General features: G+C 43.0%; 1 protein-coding gene across 1 annotated transcript; it reads right to left on the minus strand.

Annotated features, from left to right (window-relative positions):
• Nucleotides 1-6,697: 6,697 nt before the first annotated feature.
• Nucleotides 6,698-19,460, minus strand: LOC134346179 (complement C1q tumor necrosis factor-related protein 3-like). The gene is made up of 4 exons (XM_063047497.1): nt 19,409-19,460; nt 19,257-19,322; nt 16,964-17,057; nt 6,698-7,975 (listed from the first exon to the last, which is right to left on the minus strand). The coding sequence occupies exons 1-4, from the start codon at nt 19,424-19,426 to the stop codon at nt 7,587-7,589; spliced, it is 567 nt and encodes a 188-aa protein (XP_062903567.1). The 5' UTR covers nt 19,427-19,460; the 3' UTR covers nt 6,698-7,586.
• Nucleotides 19,461-22,412: the final 2,952 nt, after the last annotated feature.

Raw genomic sequence — 22,412 nt, forward strand, 5'->3', positions numbered from 1 at the left:
TCCTCAAACTGTGACCCCTCGTTCTGGACTTCCCCAACATCGGGAACAATCTTCCTGCATCTAGCCTGTCCAATCCCTTTAGGATTTTATACGTTTCAATCAGATCCCCCCTCAATCTTCTAAATTCCAACGAGTACAAGCCCAGTTCATTCAGTCTTTCTTCATATGAAAGTCCTGCCATCCCAGGAATCAATCTGGTGAACCTTCTTTGTACTCCCTCTATGGCAAGGATGTCTTTCCTCAGATTAGGGGACCAAAGCTGCACACAATACTCCAGGTGTGGTCTCACCAAGGCCTTGTACAACTGCAGTAGTACCTCCCTGCTCCTGTACTCGAATCCTCTCGCTATAAATGCCAGCATACCATTCGCCTTTTTCACCGCCTGTTGTACCTGCATGCCCACTTTCAATGACTGGTGTATAATGACACCCAGGTCTCGTTGCACCTCCCCTTTCCCTAATCAGCCACCATTCAGAGATAATAATCTGTTTTCCTATTTTTGCCACCAAAGTGGATAACTTCACATTTATCCACATTAAATTGCATCTGCCATGAATTTGCCCACTCACCTAACCTATCCAAGTCACTCTGCATCCTCTTAGCATCCTCCTCACAGCTAACACTGCCACCCAGCTTCGTGTCATCCGCAAACTTGGAGATGCTGCATTTAATTCCCTCATCCAAGTCATTAATATATATTGTAAACAACTGGGGTCCCAGCACTGAGCCTTGCAGTACCCCACTAGTCACCGCTTGCCATTCTGAAAAGGTCCCGTTTATTCCCACTCTTTGCTTCCTGTCTGCTAACCAATTCTCCACCCACACCAATACCTTACCCCCAATACCGTTTGCTTTAAGTTTCCACATTAATCTCCTGTGTGGGACCTTGTCAAAAGCCTTTTGAAAATCCAAATATACTACATCCACTGGTTCTCCCCTATCCACTCTACTAGTTACATCCTCAAAAAATTCTATGAGATTCGTCAGACATGACTTTCCTTTCACAAATCCATGCTGACTTTGTCCGATCATTTCACCACTTTCCAAATGTGCTGTTATCACATCCTTGATAACTGACTCCAGCAGTTTCCCCACCACCGACGTTAGGCTAACCGGTCTATAATTCCCCGGTTTCTCTCTCCCTCCTTTTTTAAAAAGTGGGGTTACATTAGCCACCCTCCAATCCTCAGGAACTAGTCCAGAATCTAACGAGTTTTGAAAAATTATCACTAATGCATCCACTATTTCTTGGGCTACTTCCTTAAGCACTCTAGGATGCAGACCATCTGGCCCTGGGGATTTATCTGCCTTCAATCCCTTCAATTTACCTAACACCACTTCCCTACTAACATTTATTTCGCTCAGTTCCTCCATCTCACTGGACCCTCTGTCCCCTACTATTTCTGGAAGATTATTTATGTCCTCCTTAGTGAAGACAGAACCAAAGTAATTATTCAATTGGTCTGCCATGTCCTTGCTCCCCATAATCAATTCACCTGTTTCTGTCTGTAGGGGACCTACATTTGTCTTTACCAGTCTTTTCCTTTTCTTTCAATATTTTTATTAGTTTCTACATAGAAGAATACAGAGTACAAGAAAGTATTTATAAAAGGTCAAAGAAGGTTAAGAAAAAAACTACCAATTACGTTGTTATCTATTCATAATAACAATCTCATTACCCCATATTCATGTAGGTTAGTCAATAATTATATTGAATATACTAATTTATTACAAAAAAAGGAATCTAACCCCTACCAAGACCGAAGCTGTTTATTAAGGAGAAAAAAAGGTAACAACCTTCTTGTATAATAAAAAATGATAATATCCAACATCTAAATTTGAACAATAAATTGAGGGTTTGGAAAGTTTTGAAAGTAATTCAGGAAGGGTCCCCACAATATTTGAAATTCTTGACGAGATTCAGAAATTGAACAACAAATCTTCTCTAAATCTAAGCATGATATAATGTCACATAATTATTGAGCATGAGTAGGAGGGAAAACATCTTTCCATTTAAACAAAATTGCCCTCCTAGCTATAAGAGAGCTAAAGGCCAAAATATGTAAGTCAAATGTCTTCAGCTTGATATCTTGTCCTGCAACAATACCGAATAGGGCCGTCAGAGGATTAGGCTTAGAATTGACTTTGAAAAGTAAAGAAAAAGTTTGAAAAACTTCCTTCCAATATTTTTCTAGACACAGACTAATCCAAAACATATGAATTAATGAAGCTTCTCCATTATTACATGTGTCACAGTAGGAAGATATATCCGAATAAAAATAAGATAGCTTATCTTTAGTCATATGGACTCTATGTACCACCTTAAATTGTATGAGGGAATGGCCAGCGCATAGCGATGTAGTATTAACTAGTTTAAAAATTTCATTCCAGGTTTCCTCAGATATTGAAGTATGTAAATCTTGTTCCCAGAGATTCTTAATTTTATTTAATGGAACATTCCTCGTCTCCAGTAACATACCATAAATATTAGATACTGAACCTTTATGAAAAGGTGTCAAATTAAAAATTACGTCTAGTAAGTTTTTATCTGAATTTATAGGAAATGTGCATAACTGAGATCTTAGAAAGTCTCTGATTTGTAAATCTCTGAAAAGGTGAGTTTTAGATAAGCTATATTTAGCTGACAAGTGCTCAAATGAAAAACAATTTCCTCCAACAAACAGATCCCAAAAACATTTAATACCCAACCTGTCCCATTCTTTAAAAATGAAATCAGTCATGGAGGGTTAAAAAAAATTAGAATAAATGGGACTAGGAAGGGAAAATCTCAATAAACCAAAATGTTTTCTAAATTGAATCCAGGTCCTCAGAGTATGTTTCACTACTAAGTTATCTGTTAGTTTACTTACAATTAAAGGAAGTGAGGATCCAAGAAAAGAAATAATAGAAAATTTATTAACAGAGTTAGCTTCTAAAGAAACCCATACTGGACAGTCTGCGCGATTAATATAATATAGCCAAGATGTGAGATATCGTATATTAACTGCCCAATAGTAGAACCTAAAATTAGGTAAAACTAAACCTCCAGACTTTTTAGGATTTTGAAGATGAACTTTATTTAAACGAGGACATTTATTTTTCCATATATAGGAGGATAACATAGAATCAAGAGAATCAAAGAAGGATTTAGGAATTAAAACGGGTAAGGCCTGAAAAAGATATATAAATTTAGGTAGAATATTCATTTTAATAAAATTAATTCCTCCAATCAACGATATTGAAAGGGGTGACCAATTTAATAATAGTATTAAAACATCAAAATTTGTTGGTTTGAAGACAACCAGGGAGTTTTAAAGATAGAAATATAGGAGCATGATCTGAAATAGCAATCTCTCTATGTTCACAGGAACGAACTGATGAGATCATTTGACTATCAATAAAAAAATAATTAATCCTGGAATATGTATGATGAAAATGGGAAAACAAACGAAAACTCCCTATGTAAGCGATGTAAGAAAATGCCAAACATCAACTGTACCACACTTCAATAAAAAGGATTGAATAAACAAAGCTGATTTATTAAGAGATGCTGGTCTAGAAGATGATCGGTCTAAAATTGGGTCTATCCAACAATTAAAATCTCCTCCCATCACCAAAGAATAAAGATTCAGATCTGGTTAAAATTAGAAAAAAAACCCTCAAAAAATCCTGATCATCTACGTTTGGGGCATATACATTGGCAAATACTATTAATTTCTAATCTAGTGTCCCTGAAACTATAAGAAAACGTCCATTGGTACCAGACACTGCTTTATGTTGGACAAAGGAAAGTGTATTATCTATAAGAATAGAATCTCCTCAACATTTGGCTTAAAAGAAGAGTAAAAACAAAGTCCATTCCAACGGCTAAAAAACGTAGGTTATTGCATTTACGTATATGAGTTTCTTGTACAAAAATAATAGGGACCTTAAATTTCTTGATATGAGCAAAAATATTATTATGTTTAACAGGGTGCTTTAACCCTTTCACATTAAATCTAAGTAAATTAATAGTTTAGTCTATTTTAACATTATTTAAAGGGAAGGTTAAAATGTAAGTTAGAAACTAAGTTATAAACCTTAGAATTGGTAACCAAGCAACGAATTGGCTAAAAATTCAAAAACAGCTTCTAGAAAAAAAACCATCCCCCTGCCCACCTCCCAAAGAAGGGAAACCGACCAATAGAAAGTTGGCATCTAAACTACGGACAACCCCCCCAAAATTATGGTTGTCGCTCCAATTAGTTTCAAGGTGTTTAATTCCCAACCTAGACTAAACAATATCCAAACAAGAAGTTCAATTCTCGTATATCAAAAATACAGTATTAAAAAAATACGAAAGGAAATTAGTTACAAAGGTTGACCAAAAGTAAAAGATACAATTATTCATACAGAAGAACACTAAACATTAATCTTACATCTTCATGGAAAAGCAAACTAAACAATTAACCTTTAAATTAAAAAAAAAGTCTTTGTGCTTCAACACTCAAACAGAACCAATCGAGGGATCCATCTTAATAAGATTCTCAGTCAATGCAATGTTGGGTAACCAGGGGACGAGTTAAAACCCTTATTTTAAAAATTCCAACAGAGCTTATTTAAACTTAGCACACTCCTACATAACTTCAAGTGAATAATCTTCGAGAATTTTAATATTCCACCCTATAACCAATCATGCCCCTTCAGTGGGATTTGCAAATTAAAAGTTTAATCTTGTGTCTTCATGTAAAGAGAAACTAAGCAGCTAGCTTAGATACTGGCATGGATAGTGGAATGGCTGAAGGCAGGAGGCAGTGAGTGGGAATAAAGGGGGCCTTTTCTGGTTGGTTGCCCCTGACTAGTGGTGTTCCTCAGGGGTCAATAATGGGCCCACTATTTTTCACATTGTCCATGATTTAGATAGTAGAATTGTTTGCTTTGTGGCAAAGTTTGCAGATGATATGATGATAGATGGAGGGGTAGGTAGTGCTGAGGAAGCAATGTGATTGTAGCAGGACTTAGACAAGGTGGAAGAATGGGCAAAAAAGTGCCAGATGGAAAACAGTGTTGGGAAATGCATGATAATGCCTTCGTGGTAAAAGGAACGATAGTGCAGACTTTTATCTAAATGGGGATAAAATTCGAACATCAGAGGTGCAAAGGGACTTGGGAGTCCTCGTGCAAGACTCCCAGAAGATTAACTCACAGGTTGAGTCTGTAGTAAAGAAGGAAAATGCAATGTTGGTATTTATTTCAAGGGGAATAGAATATAAAAACAAGGGGATAATGCTGAAGCTTTATAAGGTGCTAGTCAGGCCACACTTGGAGTATTGTCAACAGTTTTAGGCCTCTTACCTCAGAAAAGGTGTATTGTCATTGGAGAGAGTACAGAGAAGGTTCGGAAGGATGATTTCGGGATGGGGTTTACATATGGGGAGCATTTGGCAGCTTTTGGCCTGTAGTCACTGGAATTTAGAACCATGCATGGGGACCTCATTGAAACCTACCAAATGTTGAAAGGGCTGGATACGGTGGATGTGGGGAGGATGTTTCCTCTGGTAGGGGTATCCATAACTAGAGGGCACAGTCTCCAAACTGAGGGGCAGTGCTTTAGAACAAAAATAAGGAGGAATTTTTTTTAGACAGAGAATGATGAATCTGTGGAATTCTCTGCTACAGACGGCAGTGGAGGCCAAATCCGTGGATACGTTTGAAGTGGAAGATGATAGATTCCTGATTGGTTGGGGCATCAAGGAATATGGTGAGAAGGTAGTTGTATGGGGTTGAATGGGATCCGAGATCAGCCATGGTGAAATGGTAGAGCGGACTTGATGGGCTGAATGGCCTAATTCTGTTCCTATGTCTTATGGTCTAAATAGAATTAATGTATAAAGATGCAAATTAGAACAGGGCTCTACAGCTCAGGGAATTGGACCTTGAAGTTGCAGGCTCTCTCTGGAGAGAAACTGTTCCCACCATCTCTGAGAGAAAGTGTTCTGAAACAATCTGTACACCAGGAAAGGTAAAACTTACCTCTTCCTCATAGTGACCACTGACCATTCCATAGTGACACCTGTATCTCAGTGCTCCCACATGAGGGAACAAGGTGGCCACACTGGCTGTTATCTTACTTGTGGAAGCTTTGCAGAATTTAGTGAGTTCTGACAAAATTCAACCAATGTCTCCTTTTCTCTGCAGCCCCTGTCCATTCACACCTACAGGGTGCAGACCATTCAGTTCAGGTGATTAGTGTTCAGCTCTGCAAATTTTTCAGACTCCTTATACCTTATGTTTCGGGATTTTACAGCTTTCTTCCCTAGCTCCTCTGTTAAAACTGTTAACATGGGGATATTTGCAGGGATTTCCATGGAGAAGATGAACGAAAAAACATTGATAGAACCCTCCAAGGTCCCTGCAGTAAGATGATCTTCCAGAGGGAGATTCTGCCACAGTTGTTTAACTGTTGTTTAAGGACAGGAGAGTGATAGCCTCAGGCAGCTGACAAACCAATGGGAGATCCAGGCCAAAGTCTCTCAACTCAATCACTGAATTGGGAGATTGAGTGAGGTTTTCAGCGAGTCATCGATCAGAGACTAATATTCACATATGTGATCAAATTAACAGCAAATTGTGGAAACAATGAAAGTCAAAGAACAGGACAGAATATTTGATCCAAACAATGCATTTAATTTTGCATTCACAAATTCAGCAGTCAGCTACATCAGCCAGTGAAATTACAGTCATTAGAGTAACCATTGCGGGATCATCATCGGTACGTAATTCATGGATTACACAGGGATGGTTGTGTGTTAGAAGAGAGGTGTGGATGCTCGCCACAGGATATGGTCACATTCTGAATACGTCAGATATCAGTGGGGGCTATGAGGAGGATGCAGAGAGACTTCAGGGTGAAGAAAACAGACTGGGAACAGTAACAGCATGGTGGTTGGAATATAATGTGGGAAATCACTTCGGGAGACAAAAACCCAAAAGAGCTTTTTTATTAACAGGTGGTAATTTGTCAGTGTTCACAGCGACCTTGTCACCTTATACAGCGATCATGAAGACTGATGTGCAGGGACAGTCTGTGGGGATATTGTGGACACTTTGGTTGCTCAGCATAAGAAGGGATGGGCCTGGAGTACGTGAATGCAGCAAAGGATCACAAAGCTGATATCTTGGATGGGGCGGAGGTTGTGTTGTGTGAGGAGACATGAGCACATTGAGCCTGTGTTTGGGAGGAGGAAAGCTGACAGAAGGTTACAATATCTTTACAGAGTGTAATGGTGAAGTTCAGGGATCATGTTTTCTGAGGTTGGGCTCAGCACAACCCACAGGTCAGGCTGGATGGGCTGAGTGGTCGTTTCCCACTCCTGGGAAGCATATTTCCAGTTTTGTGCCTTCAGACGCTTTAACAAAGACAACGTTCCAGTTCTCATCTATTGCTGGCCAATGCCTGTGTGTCTCTCTGTCTCACTTCATCCATCAGCTAAACTTATTCCCAGTGAGCTTTTCTTGTTTATTCAATAACATATCTGCCTGGGTGAAGCACTTTCAGCTGCAGAGCACAAAGGTTTTGCAGAGGCAAAGCGTGCTGGGACAACCTACTACGCTAGTAGGAAGCCCTGGAAGCTGAGGGAACCTGTTTCACTCCACAGGTTACCAGAGACCAGTTGCACCCACACTTGATCCCCTTTGTGGAGTTCAAGGATTTTGTTTCTCATGGACAGCTGGGAACTATTCTTGGGCAGGACACTGTGGATCAAATTAACTGCCTTGTCATTCTTCATGAGCTGAACGTCAGTTGTTGTCCCTCTGCCCGGGAGTGACGAGTAGCTGAAGAAATACAGACCACACCTCGGGGCAGTGAACTTCCCAGCTGTGCTATTGTAGCCCTCTCCCTTGTTCACATTGACAATGTCGTAGATGATGGGATTTGTTGGTTTCACAATCTGCCCATTTCCTTGGAGCTGGACATCAAAGACAATTTCAGCACCTGAAAGACAGCATGATGGAGATGATTTGAGGCTTTTCAATCTGAGAAGCAGCTACAACAAAACAAGGGGCCATATCAGATGATCATATCAGCTTGTGACATCAGTGGTGGAGACAGCGGCTCTCACAGTATTGGACAAGTAAGGTCTGTCTACCTCTATAAGGTTGTTCGGCCCTTTTCATCAATGCTAGCTCTCAGGGCATTCCTCTGCCCCCACACACTCATTCCCCTTTAATCTATCACCTTTCATGTTACCTTTCTCTATCCTATATTCTAATACCTTGCTCTATCACTTTTCCCCAGGCCCATTTCCTCTCCCACTCCCACACACTGGGGTAGGTTGCACTGGCCGGGTAATCCATCTCCTGGACCGTCTACAGGAAGATCTGGTCCATGCTGACCAAAATTCCAAACCAGGCCAGTCCTAATCCGTGAGTTCTGTTGCAGGTGCATTTCTGTAAATGTTGAGGCCACATTTGGAGTGTTGTATGCATTCTGCCACTGTATTACAGGAAGGTGGACACTTTGGAGATGGAGAAGAAGAGGTTCAACTGGTTGTTGTTATGGAAACTAGAGGGAATGAGACACAATGCCATGGTCACAGAGAGGATGTGCACGACACCAGAATTGGGATCGAACCTGGCACTCTCGCTGCAGTGGCACTGTACCATGCTTGGCAAATGTTGCTAATGTGCACTGACCCCTGTGATACACCACTAGCCACGGGCCTCCATTTAGAGAAACATCACCCTCTGCTCTCTACCTCTGAGCTAATTATTAATCCAATCTGCTATCTCCTCCTGGATCCCACGTGATCAGTCCCTTCCAGCCAGCTTGTCATGAGAGATGATGTCAATGGCCCTGCTGAGGTCCATATAGACAACATCCAATGTCCCATTCACATCAGTCATCTTGGTTATGTCTTCAATACACAAGACATTTGTGAGACATGATTTCCTGCATACAAAACTGGGCCGACTGTACATGATTAGACCTTGTCTATCCGAACTCATTTGGATATCAAAACAAGATCCAGTCATTCAGAATCCCCTCCAGTAACTTATCCAACACTGATGACGACTTACTGGCCTATAGTTTCTTGGCTTGTCTTTGTTGCCCTTCTTAAGTAAAGATACATTAGCCACCCTCCTGTCTTTGAGATCATCACCTGTGGCTAAAGATGATACAAATATATCTCCACAAGGGAACTGCAAAGGAGTATTCTTCTCCATCTTCCCACAAGGTCCAAGATGTACATGGTCACGTCCTGGGGATTTATCTTCCTTAACCATCTGTAAGGCTGCCAATACCTCCTCCCTGGTTGGTTGTACAAGGTCCTGGACAACGTCACTCATTTCCAACATTTATTTAGAAGCTACCGGTAAATATTAAAAACCTCGCCCAACTCCTGTGGCTCCACACGTAGGTGGCCACACTCATCTTTTGCGGGATCTAGAACTTAGCCACCCTTACGTTTCTCTGACAATAATGAACTAATCACCAGTCACCTTGTGAATCTCCTCTGTAACCTCCCCAGAGTTTAATGCAGCCAAGTACGAGGTGTTGCACTTCAGTAGGACCAACCACGGTAGGTCTCACATAGAGAACGGTATGGACTGAGGATTGTGGTCAAAAAAGGGATCTGGAGTACAGGTTTATTACTCACTGAAGGTGGTGGCACAGATAGAGAGGGTTTTAAAGAGAGTTTTTCATAAATCAAAGTATTGAGAACAGGAGGTGGGACATGGAAAACAGAAATAAATCTAAGATAGTGAGCAGTAAAGATGTCAGGAAAGACAGGCAGGTGATGGGGCAAATTTGTAGCCATTGGGATGAGTTGCAGTGCAATAAAGTTGCAGTGAAATCAAAACGAAAAGTACCAAATACTGGTCTTATGATGTTATACTTCAATGCACGCAGCAAAAGGAATAAAGTGGATGATTTTGTCGTACAGCTACAGATTGGCAGGTATGATATTGTGGCCCTCACTGAGACGCGGCTAAAGGATGCATGTCTCTGGGAGCTGAACATCCAAGGATACACGGCGTATCGGAAGGATAGGAAGGTAGACAGAGGGGGAGGCGTGGCTTTATTGGTAAGAAATTATATTAAATCATTAGAAAGGGGTGATACGGGATCAGAAGGTACAGAATCTTTATGGGTTGAGCTAAGAAATCGCAGGGGTAAAAGGACCCTGATGGCAGTTATTTATAGGCCTCCAAACAGCTGCAGTGATGTGGACTACAAATTACAACAGGAAATAGAAAAGGCTTGTCAGGAGGGCAGGGTTATGATAATGGTGGGGGATTTTAACACGCGAGTGGATTGGGAAAATCAGGTCGGCACTGGATCTCAAGAGAGAGAATTTGTAGAATGTCTGTGAGATGGCTTTTTAGAACAACTTGTTGTTGAGCCCACTAGGGGATCGGCTGTACTGGATTGGGGATTGTGTAATGAACCAGAGGTGATTAGAGAGATTGAGGTGAAGGAACCCTTAGGAGGCAGTGATCATAACATGATTGAGTTCACCGTGAAATTTGAAAAAGAGAAGCCGAAATCTGATGTGTCGGTATTTCAGTGGAGTAAAGGAAATTACAGTGGCATGAGAGAGGAACTGGCCAGAGTTGACTGGAAAGGGATACTGGCGGGAAGGATGGCAGAGCAGCAGTGGCTGGAGTTTATGTGAGAAGTGAGGAAGGTGCAAGACAGGTATATTCCAAAAAAGAAGAAATTTTCAAATGGAAAAAGGATGCAACCGTGGCTGACAAGAGAAGTCAAAGCCAAAGTTACAGCAAAGGAGAGGGCATACAAGGAAGCAAAAGTTAGTGGGAAGACAGAGGATTGGGAAGTTTTTAAAGGCTTACAAAAGGAAATGAAGAAGATCATTAACAGGGAAAAGATGAACTATGAAAGGAAGCTAGCAAATAATATCAAAGAGGATACTAAAAGCTTTTTCAAGTGTATATATAGAGTAAAAGACAGGTGAGAGTAGATATAGGACCGATAGAAAATGATGCTGGAGAAATTGTAAGGGGAGATAAGGAGATGGCGAAGGAACTGAACGAGTATTTTGCATCAGTCTTCACTGAGGAAGACATCAGCAGTATACCGGACACTCAAGGGTGGCAGGGAAGAGAAGTGTGCGCGGTCACAATTACGACAGAGAAAGTACTCAGAAGGCTGAATAGTCTAAAGGTAGATAAATCTCTTGGACCATATAGAGTGCACCCTCGTGTTCTGAAGGAAGTAGCTGTGGAGATTGCGGAGGCACTAGCGATGATCTTACAAAAGTCGATAGATTCTGGCATGGTTCCAGAGGACTGGAAAATTGCAAATGTTACTCCGCTATTTAAGAAGGGGGCAAGGAAGCAAAAAGGAAATTATAGACCTGTCAGCTTGACATCGGTGGTTGGGAAGTTGTTGGAGTTGATTGTCAAGGATGAGGTTACAGAGTACCTGGGGGCATATGACAAGATAGGCAGAACTCAGCATGGATTCATTAAAGGAAAATCCTGCCTGACAAACCTGTTACAATTTTTAGAGGAAATTACAAGTAGGCTAGACAAGGGAGATGCAGTGGATATTGTATATTTGGATTTTCAGAAGGCCTTTGACAAGGTGCCACACATGAGGCTACTTAACAAGATAAGAGCCCATGGAACTACAGGAAAGTTACATACGTGGATAGAGCGTTGGCTGATTGGCAGGAAATAGAGAGTGGGAATAAAGGGATCCTATTCTGGTTGGCTGCCGGTTACCAGTGGTGTTCCACAGGGGTCCGTGTTGGGGCCGCTTCTTTTTATATTGTACATCAACGATTTGGATTATGGAATAAATGGCTTTGTGGCTAAGTTTGCTGACGATACGAAGATAGGTGGAGGGGCCAGTAGTGCTGAGGAAACGGAGAGTCTGCAGAGAGACTTGGATAGATTGGAAGAATGGGCAAAGAAGTGGCAAATGAAATACAATTTTGGAAAGTGTATGGTTATGCACTTTGGCAGAAGAAATAAACGGGCAGACTATTATTTAAATGGGGAGAGAATTCAAAGTTCAGAGATACAACGGGAGTTGGGAGTCCTCGTACAGGATACCCTTAAGGTTAACCTCCAGGTTGAGTTGGTGATGAAGAAGGCGAATGCAATGTTGGCATTCATTTCTAGAGGAATAGATATAGGAGCAGGGATGTGATGTTGAAGCTCTATAAGGCGCTGGTGAAACCTCACTTGGAGTACTGTGGGCAGTTTTGGTCTCGTTATTTAAGAAAGGATGTGCTGACGTTGGAGAGGGTACAGAGAAGATTCACTAGAATGATTCCGGGACTAAGAGGGTTAACATATGAGGAACGTTTGTCCGCTCTTCGACTGTATTCCTTGGAGTTTAGAAGAATGAGAGGAGACCTCATAGAAAGATTTCGAATGTTGAAAGGCATGGACAGAGTGGATGTGGCAAAGTTGTTTCCCATGATGGGGGAGTCTAGTACAAGAGGGCATGACTTAAGGATTGAAGGACGCCCATTCAGAACAGAAATGCGAAGAAATTTTTTAAGCCAGAGGGTGGTGAATCTATGGAATTTGTTGCTACGGGTGGCAGTGGAGGCCAAGTCATTGGGTGTATTTAAGGCAGAGATGGATAGGTATCTGAGTAGCCAGGGCATCAAAGGTTATGGTGAGACGGCGAGGGAGTGGGACTAAATGGTGAATGGATCAGCTCATGATAAAATGGCAGAGCAGACTCGATGGGCCGAATGTCCGACTTCTGCTCTTTGTCTTATGGTCTTATTACGTGGAAGTTGTGGAAGACATTGGTGAGGCCTAATTTGGAGTATTGTGTGCAATTTTGGTCACTTACCTGCAGGAAAGATATAAATAAGTTTGAAAGAGTACAGAGAAAATTTACAAGGATATTGCAAGGTCTGGAGGACCCGAGTTACAAGGAAAGATAGATTAGGTTAGGACTTTATTCCTTGGAATGTAGAAGACTGAGGGGAAATTTGATAGAGGTATACAGAATTTTATGAGGGGTTCAGACAGGGTAAATGCAAGCAGACTTTTTCTACTAAGTTTGGGTGGGTCATGGGTTAAGGGTGGAAGGTGAATTGTTTAATGAGAACACAATACTCCAAATTAGGCCTCACCAATGTCTTAGATAACTTCAACATAACATCCCACCTCCTCTTTTCATCTTCACTGAGAGGATGGTAAAAGTGTGGAATGAGCTGCACATGTGAGCTCAATTTCAATGTTTGAGAAGTTTGGGTCGGTACACGGATGGTAGAGGTATTGAGGGTTATGGTCCAGAGCCAGGTTGATGGGAGTAGGCAGTGTAAATGGTTTGGCACAGATGAGATGGGCCGAAGGGCCTGTTCTGAGTTGTACTTTCTATGACTCTATGACTCTATGACTCTTTGACTCAATCATATCTTTCCTGGGGGTGACCAGAACTACACTCAATAATCTGTGTAGGCTAACCACGGCTTTGTAAAGTTGCAACATAATGCCCCAAGTTTATACTCTATGCCCAATCTCTGAAGGTAAGCATGTCATACACCTTCTACACCAGCCTACCTACCAATGTTACCGCTTTGAGGGAACCACAGTCTTGGACCCCTTGCCCAACATTCCCTTCTGCTCTACCACTTGCTCTGTATGTCTTTTCCATATTTGACTTCCCCGCACTTGGAATCATTGTGATGCAATGCGGAAACACCATGGAAATTGGTCTATGCCGACCAAGGTGCCCGTCCAAGCTAGTCCCACATTTCAGTGGATGGGCGCATTAACCTCCAACCTTCCCAATCCATGGACCTGTCCAACTCTTTTAAAAGTTGACATCGTACCTGCCTCATTTACTTCCTCTGACAGCTCACCGCACATGGATACTACCCCTGGTGTGAAAAAGTTGTCCCTTATGTTCCTCTTTCATCTTTTCCGCTTTCACCTTATTGTTATATCCTCTAGTTCTTCATTCTCCAACACTGGGAAAAGCTTCAATATATTCACCCTACCTATGCCTCTCTTGAAATTATTCACCTCTGTTAGACCATCTTTCAGTCTCCTAGCATCTAAAGAATGAAACCCTTGTCTTTCCTTTTCACTCAGTCCCTCAGGTCCTGGCACCATCCTAGTGGATTTTTCTGCACTCCTTCCACTTTAATAACATGTTTCCTATAGCAGGATGACCAAAACTGAGCATAATACTCCAAGTGTGGCCTTATCTGTGTCTTGTACGACTGCACCTTGACCTCCCTACTCCCTCCTTACTAACTGCTCTGCTTTATGAAGGTCAGCATGCTAAAACCATGTTATTCTGTGAACTATGCAGTTCCCTTCCAAGGTCTTTCTGTTCCATAACATCACCCAGGGCTCTGCCTTTCACTTTGAATATTCTACCTGAATCTGACTTTCTAAAATACAAATCTTGCCGTCACTGAATTTATCTCCATTTGCCATTCTTTGGTCTACTTACTCAGCCGACCACCACCCCCTGTAATTCATGTTAACCTTCATGAATCTCCTACGTTAGAGTTATCTACAAACTTACTAATCGCGATTTGAACATACTTTTCCCAATCGGTGATATGGATGACAAACAACAATGAGCACAGCCGGACCTCTGAAGCACACCACTAGACACAGGGCTCCAGTTCGACAACCAATCTTCTGGCATCACTCTCTGCTTTATACCATCAAGCCAATTATGTAAACATTTAGTCAATTCTCCCTGAATTTATGCAACCTAACCTTCCAAAGCAGCTTTACTAAGTCCATGAAATTACATTCATCAGTGACAAGTGGTGTTCCACAGGGGTCAGTGTTGGGACCACTTCTTTTTATGCTGTATATCTATGATTTAGATGATGGAATAGATGGGTTTGTTGCCAAGTTTGCAGATGATGCAAATAATGGTGTAGGGGTAGGTAGTGTTGAGGAAACAGGTGGGATGCAGAACGACTTAGAAAGATTAGGAAAATGGGCAAGAAAGTGGTAAATGAAATATCATGTTGGAAAATGCATGGTCATAGATTTTGGTAGTAGAAATAAATGTGCAGACTATTTTCTAAATGGGGACAAAATCCAAAATTCTGAGATGCAAAGGGACTTGGAATGCTTGAGCAGAGCACTCTTAAAGGTTAACTTGCAGGTAGAGTTGGTGGTGAGGAAGGCAAATGCCATGTTAGCAAGGTTGTGATGCTGAGGCTTGATAAGGCACTGGTGAGGCTGCACGCTGAGTATTGTGAATAGTTTTGGGCTCCTCCTCTTAGAAAAGATGTGCTGGATTTGGAGAGGGTCCAGAGGATCACAAGGATGATTCCAGAAATGAAATGGTTATCATATGAGGAACATGTGATGGCTCTGGGTCTGTACTCACTGGAATTCAGAAGGGCAAGGGGGTATAACACATAGAAACAGAGAAAACCTACAGCACAATACAGGCCCTCCAGCCCACAAAGTTGTGCCGAACATGTCCCTACCTCAGAAAATACTAGGCTTACCCGTAGCCCTCTATTTTTCTAAGCTCCATGTACCTATCCAAAAGTCTCTTAAAAGACCCTATCGTATCCACCTCCACCATTGCCGGCAGCACATTCCACGCACTCACCACTCTTTGAGTAAAAAACTTACCCCTGACATCTCCTCTGTACCTACTCCCCAGCACCTTAAGCCTGTGTCCCCTTATGGCAACCATTTCAGCCCTGGGTAAAAGCCTCTGACTATCCACAAGATCAATGCCTCTCATCATCTTATACACCTCTATCAGGCCACCTGTCATCCTCTGTTGCTCCCAGGAGAAAAGGCTGAGTTCACTCAACCTATTCTCATAAGGCATGCTCCCTAATCCAGGCAACATCCTTGTAAATCTCCTCTACATCGTTTCTATGGTTTCCACATTTTACCTGTAGTGAGGTGACCAGAACTGAGCACAGTACTCCAAGTGGGGTCTGACCAGGGTCCTATATAGCTGTAACATTACCTCTCGGCTCCTCAATTCAATTCCACGATTGATGAAGGCCAATACACCATATGCCTTCTTAACCACAGAGTCAACCTGCGCGGCTGCTTTGAGCATCCTATGAACTTGGACCCCAAAGACAGAGTGGATGTGGTAAGGATGTTTCCCATAGACTAGGACTAGAGGGCACAGCTTCAGGATAGAGGGGCATCCTTTCAAAGCAGAGATGCGGAAAAATTTCTTTAGCGAAAGGGTGGTGAATTTGTGGAATTTGTTGCTTCAGGTAGCTGTGGAGGCCAGGTCGTGGGTGTGTTTATAACAGAGATCGATAGGTTGTTGATCGGACACCACAAAGGTTATGAAGAGAAGGCTGGGAACTGGGTTGGGAGGAGGAAAAAACAAGATAAGCCATGATTGAATGGCGGAGCAGACTCGATAGGCCAAATGGCCTAATTCTGCTCCCATGTGTTACGGTCTTATTATGGTCTTATTTACTGCCCTACCCTCATCAACTTTCTTGGTCAAAAAGCTCAAAATGAAGTCTGTAAGACATGACTATCTATGCACAAAGCCATGCTGACTACACCTAATCAAATCCTGCCTTTCCAAATGTCTGTGTATCTTATCCCTCAGAATCTTCTCCATTGGTAAGGTATCTGGAGAATGGTCCCTAACAGGTGTATGTAAGAAATATCTTATCCCTCAGAATCCTCTCCATAACTTACTACCTCCTGCACAGATGTTAGACTTACCGGCCTATATTTCCCGGGTCTTTGGTTGTCACCCTTCTGAAATAAAATCATTACGTTCACTATCTTCCGGTCAGCTAGCACGTCACTGGTGATGAACCATTGTACAAATATCTCAGCCAGGGATCAGTTGTCAGGATTATTCTAACCTGCTTTATTTGAACTTTTCCTCACTGTGATGTAAGATCTTTGACCTGGAACATTAACTCTGTTCTCCCCATTACTGACACTGCAAACTGGCATTTTCTGATTTTATTGCAGTTAAAACTTATCGTGTAAGTCAACTTACTTGGCCCCAGACTGGACCCGGGTCTCAGTTTTTTCACGGCCTGCTGAATAAACTCCAAAACATTCTGTTGTCCAGATGCTTCGAAGACAGACGTCTAAAACAAAAACACGTTTATATGATTTACAAAAGCAGCATTTCTGATCTTCGTCCTGCTCAGGATGATGTGTCGGCTTCGGGAATCACTGTCAATTTTTGAACTTGAGGATGTAGCAGAGTAAAGAACGTCAGATAGAGAGGGCGTTCAAACCTCATTCACCTGATGTACGCTGCCCCCCCTGGGGGTGGTGGTCTGGGGTAAAGGGTCTGAGCTTGGGGGTCCTGGGCTGTGATGTGCCTGGAGGGTCTGGTTGGTGAGAGTCGGAGTGAAGGGTCTGGGGGTGTGAAGGGTCTGAGAGTGGGGGATCAGGGTGTGATGTGCTGAAGGTGCAGAATCTGGATGACGGGTCAGGAGTGGGAGTCTGGGGGTGAAGGGTCTGGGGGTGATGCTTCTGAGGTGATGGGTCTGGCGGTGAAGGGTCTTGGAGGGAGGGGTTGGTGAAGGGCGAGAGGGAGGAGGCGAGAGACAGACAGAGACAAATACAGAGACAGAGGGAGAGAGGCAGAGAGGAGAGAGAGTGAGTGTCCGAGAGAGGGAGATGAAATAGAGTGGATGAGAGGGTCAGGGGTAAAGAGAGAGTGGGCAACAGAGCTGTGTGTGAGTGTGTGTGTGTCAGAGAGAGAGAGAGAGAGAGAGAGAGAGAGAGAGAGAGAGAGAGAGAAAGAGAGGGGACAGGAAGAGAGTCTGAGACAGAAACCACGACCTGGTAACTAAGGGAGTGATGGTGATGGAGTACGGAAAGCCCTGTGTCACAGTGGACGTGGGTTGTCTGAGTGAACACAGAAACGTACCACATGGAAACAGGCCATTCGTTTCTACCGCTTCGTGCTGACCAGTGGCAACCTTTCAGCACTAATTGGTAGCCCAGCACATAGCCCATACCCTCTGTCTGGAACGACTGAAGACACAGGATGAAATGCCCGGCTGTGACCAAAGCCCGGTCAGGAGAATGGTTGAGGACAAACTGGAAGAAGGACCAGAGAGCTTGTATACTGAAAGCATGTCCGGGGAATGGTGTTGAGTGGCTGAACGATAGCTGATCTGCTGAAATGGCTGCTTCCCTGTGCCGGAAGTGAGACCCAGGTGATAATTCAGAGAGAGCACAGGGCTCCAGGAGAGGGGTGGGGGTGAGAGTACAGTGAGCAGGGATGGGCAACTGAGCTGGGCTTGGGGGAAGGTGTGGCAGGGGAGAGGGCAGGAACAGGTGCCTGGACGACACCAGAGGAAACAATGCTGCAACAGGGTGAGGGTAGAGAGCTGAGGGGGGTGGGGGGGGGGGGAGGGAGGGAACAGGTGAAGGCAGTTGCCCTAGCTGAGGGAGTGTGCTAAGATAAAACTCTTTTTTCTGAAGGTGATCCATGCCCTCCATTTGTTGTGTATGTGTGTGTCTGTCCGGATTCATTTTAAATGTCACTCTCCTATCTGCCTCCACCTCCAACCCTGGCAGCACATTCCAGTCCTCCACCCCCGTCAGTGCCAAAACCTGCCCTGCACATCCCCCATAAACTCCCCCTTACCTTTAATGCATGCGTGCTCTCTAATATATGGCAATTTCACCCTTTGCTTCTCATTAGCTTAAAAACTTCTTTTGGGTCTCCATTTAGCCTCCGACAATCTCAAAAACACTTGATTTCTGTTTGGAAATGCACCCGGTGACTGATCCTCTGTATCTCCCTGAGTTCGAGAACTCTGGAGAGTCACTCCCCTCTGGGGTGGAGAAAGTCCCTTCAGCTCTCTCCCAGATGGACAGCACTTTGTTTGGAGTGGAGACAGGATTTGGACAGGAAGGCAACATCCATCAATCAGGACCCCCACCACCCAGTCTCATTACTCCCATCGTGGAGGAGTACAAGAGCCTGAAGATGCACACTCAAAGTTTTTGAAACAGTTCTTCCCTTCTGCCATCGGATTTCTGAATGGCCCATAAACCCATGACACTACCTCACTAATCTGCTCTCTTTTTCCACTATTTATTTATGTTTAACATATTCCTAATTGTAACTTATAGTAGTGTTTTATGTCTTGCACAGTCCTGCTGCCACAAAACACTAAATTTCATGGCATATGTTGGTGATAATAAAAACTGGATTCTGATTCTGCTGTCACATTGGGGTAAGAAATGGGTGACAAAATGGGAGAGGTGTAGATTCAAGGGAAGGCTGGGAACAAGATGGAGAGAGGGGGATTTGTCCTCACCTGGAAATCTTCTCCAAGACTTTCCGATGTCCATGTGTGAAGGAAGATTAAACACACCAGATATCTCTGTAAAATAAATCAACAAGATGTTAGACAGGCAGAAAGAACCAAGTGATTAAAACATCACCTTGGTGAGCTCAGCTCAGCTGTACCAGTTTTGTGGATGCCATGCTCTCTCTTGCCCTCAGTCGTGGTCTACCTTGCTGCCGAACTGCTGAAGGCCTTTTTAAGCATCTGATCTCACCAGTCCTGCCCCCTCCTTCAGTTAAGCATATTTCTGCTATGATGAAAGTAGAACCACATCCTGGGCCACAGCAGGTGTGAACAGAGAAATGGAGTGAGATATTCAGCTGAATGTGTGACGCCACAGCAGCATCTCTCACTCAGAGTCCGTCAAACTAACGAGCTGATTGTTGACTTGAGGAAGGGGAAGAAGTGTGAAAACAAATCATTCCTCTGGTGCCTTTATGATATCGATCACATCTGCCTGGTGTGGAGGGGCCGCTACACAAGATCAGAAACTTCTATAGAGGGTTGTAAACTCAACCAGCTCCATCATGAACACCGGCCTCCCCACCTTGCAGGAGATCTTCAAAGGGAGATGACTCAAAACGGCAGCATCCACCACTAAGGACCCTCACCACCCAGAACATACCTTCTACTCATTACAGCCACGAAGGAGGAGGTACAGGTGCCCAAAGACACATACTCAATGTAAATAGAAACAGCTTCTTCACCTCCATCATCAGATTTCTGAACGGTCAGTGAACCATGAACACTAGCTCACAGTTTCAGTTCTCTTTCTGCAGTACACACACACACACACACACACACACACACACACACACACACACACACACACACATACACAGACACACACACACACACACAGACACACATACACACACATACACACACACACACATACACACATACACATACAATCCACACACACACACACACACACATACACATACACACACACACACATACACATACACACATACACACACACACATACACACACATACACATACACACACACACACATACACACACACATACACACACATACACACACACACATATACACATACACACACACAGACACACACACATACACACACACACACATACACACACACACAGACACATACACATACACACATACACATACACACACACATACACATACACACACACACACACACACAATCCACACACACACACACACGCACACACACACACACACACACACACACACACACACACACACACACAGTCCACTGGTCACTTTATTCGGCACCCCCTGTAACTGAGTGTTTGCCTGTGGTTTGCTGCTGCTGTTCTCCATCCACTTCATGGTTCAATGTGTTGTACATTCAGAGATGATCTTCTGTACACCACTGTTGTAACACATGCTTATTTGAGTGACTGTCACCCTCTTGTCGCCTTGAATCAGTCTGGCCATTCTCCTCTAACTGCTCATATTAGCAAGGTGCTTTTGCCCGCAGAACAGCCTCTCACAGGATTCTTGTGTTTATTACACAATTCTTTCTAAACTCTAGAGACTGAAAATCTCAGGAGATCAGCAGTTTCTGAGATACTCAAACCTCCCTGTCTGGCACCAACAAGTATTCCATGGTCAAAGCCACTTAGATCACATTTCATCCCCATTTTGATGTTCGGTCTGAGCAACAACTGAACGTCTTGACCATGAAAGTAAACCTGATGCTGATTCTGATCGTATTATCAAAGATTCCAGCATATGGACCAAGCTGTCTTCTCACAGCTCCCATCAGCGGCTGATACACAAGCCTGAAGTCTCACACCATTATGTTCATGAACAGCTACTTCAAACATCCAACCATCTAGTGGCAGGCAATACAAATTAGGAAGTGTTTTTGATTCTGAAAATTATTGTAGATTACAGAGGAATATTGGTTATAAACTGAAGTGGGCCAAGGAGCCGCAAATAAACTTCAATGCAAATAAGAGTGAAGTGATGCATTTTTAAAATGTCAAACAAGCAGAAAACTGCTGAATGGTTCCTGTTGAAGATGTATTCACAATCTGACAATAGTTTGCAATGGTCTTGCACCTTATCGTCTGCCTGCACTTCTCTCTCTCTGTACCTGTAACACTTTAATTTGCGTTCCAGAACAGGAACTAGGAGAATAGAGTGCCTATAAAAAGTTATCACCCGCCTTGGAAGTTTTCATGTTTTATTGTTTTACAACATTGAATCACAGTGGATTTAATTTGGCTTTTTTGACACTGATCAACAAAACAAGATTTATTCACGTCAAAGTGAAAAAATATCTCTACAAAGAGATCTAAATTAATTACAAATATAAAACACTAAATAATTGATTGCATAAGTATTCACACCAACCATCAGTGGGGCACCCAATTGGTTTTAGAAGTCAACTAACTAGTTAAATATTGATCTGTTTTTGGAGACATGTGTGCAGTCAATGTGTTTTAAAACTAAAAATGCACCCGTATCTGGAAGGTCCATCTGCTGGTGAGTCAGTATCCTGGCAAAAACTACACCATGAAGACAAATGAACACTCCAAGCAGCTCCGCGTAAAGGTTATTGAAAAGCACAAGCCAAGAGACGGATACCAGAAAATTTCCAAGTCACTCTGTATCCCTTGGAGTACAGTCAAGTCAATCATCAGGAAATGGCAAGAATATGGCACAGGTGTTGATCTGACTGGAGCAGACCATCCTCAAAAACTGAGTGACCGTGCTACAAGGGGACTAGTGAGGGAGGCCACCAAGAGACCTATAACAACTCTGGAGGAGTCACAAGCTTCAGTTGCTGAGATGGGAGAGACTGCACATACAACAACTGTTGCCCAGGTGCTTCACCTGTCACAGCTTTATGCGTGTGTGGCAAAGAGAAAGCCATTGTTGAAAAAAATCTCACATGAACTCTCGGCTAGAGTTTGCCAGAAGGAAAGTGGAAGACTCTGACGTCAGCTGGAAGAAGTTTCTATGGTCTGATAAAACCAAAATTTAGATTTCTGGCCATCAGATTAAACGCTATGTTTGGCATAAGTGAAATATCACACATCAAAAACACACCATCCCTACCGTGATGGTAGAGGGTAAAATGAATGCAGCAAACTACAGGGAAATCCTGGAGG

This window comes from Mobula hypostoma, chromosome 5 (assembly GCF_963921235.1).
Source record: "Mobula hypostoma chromosome 5, sMobHyp1.1, whole genome shotgun sequence".
NCBI classification, from domain to species: Eukaryota; Metazoa; Chordata; class Chondrichthyes; order Myliobatiformes; family Myliobatidae; genus Mobula; species Mobula hypostoma.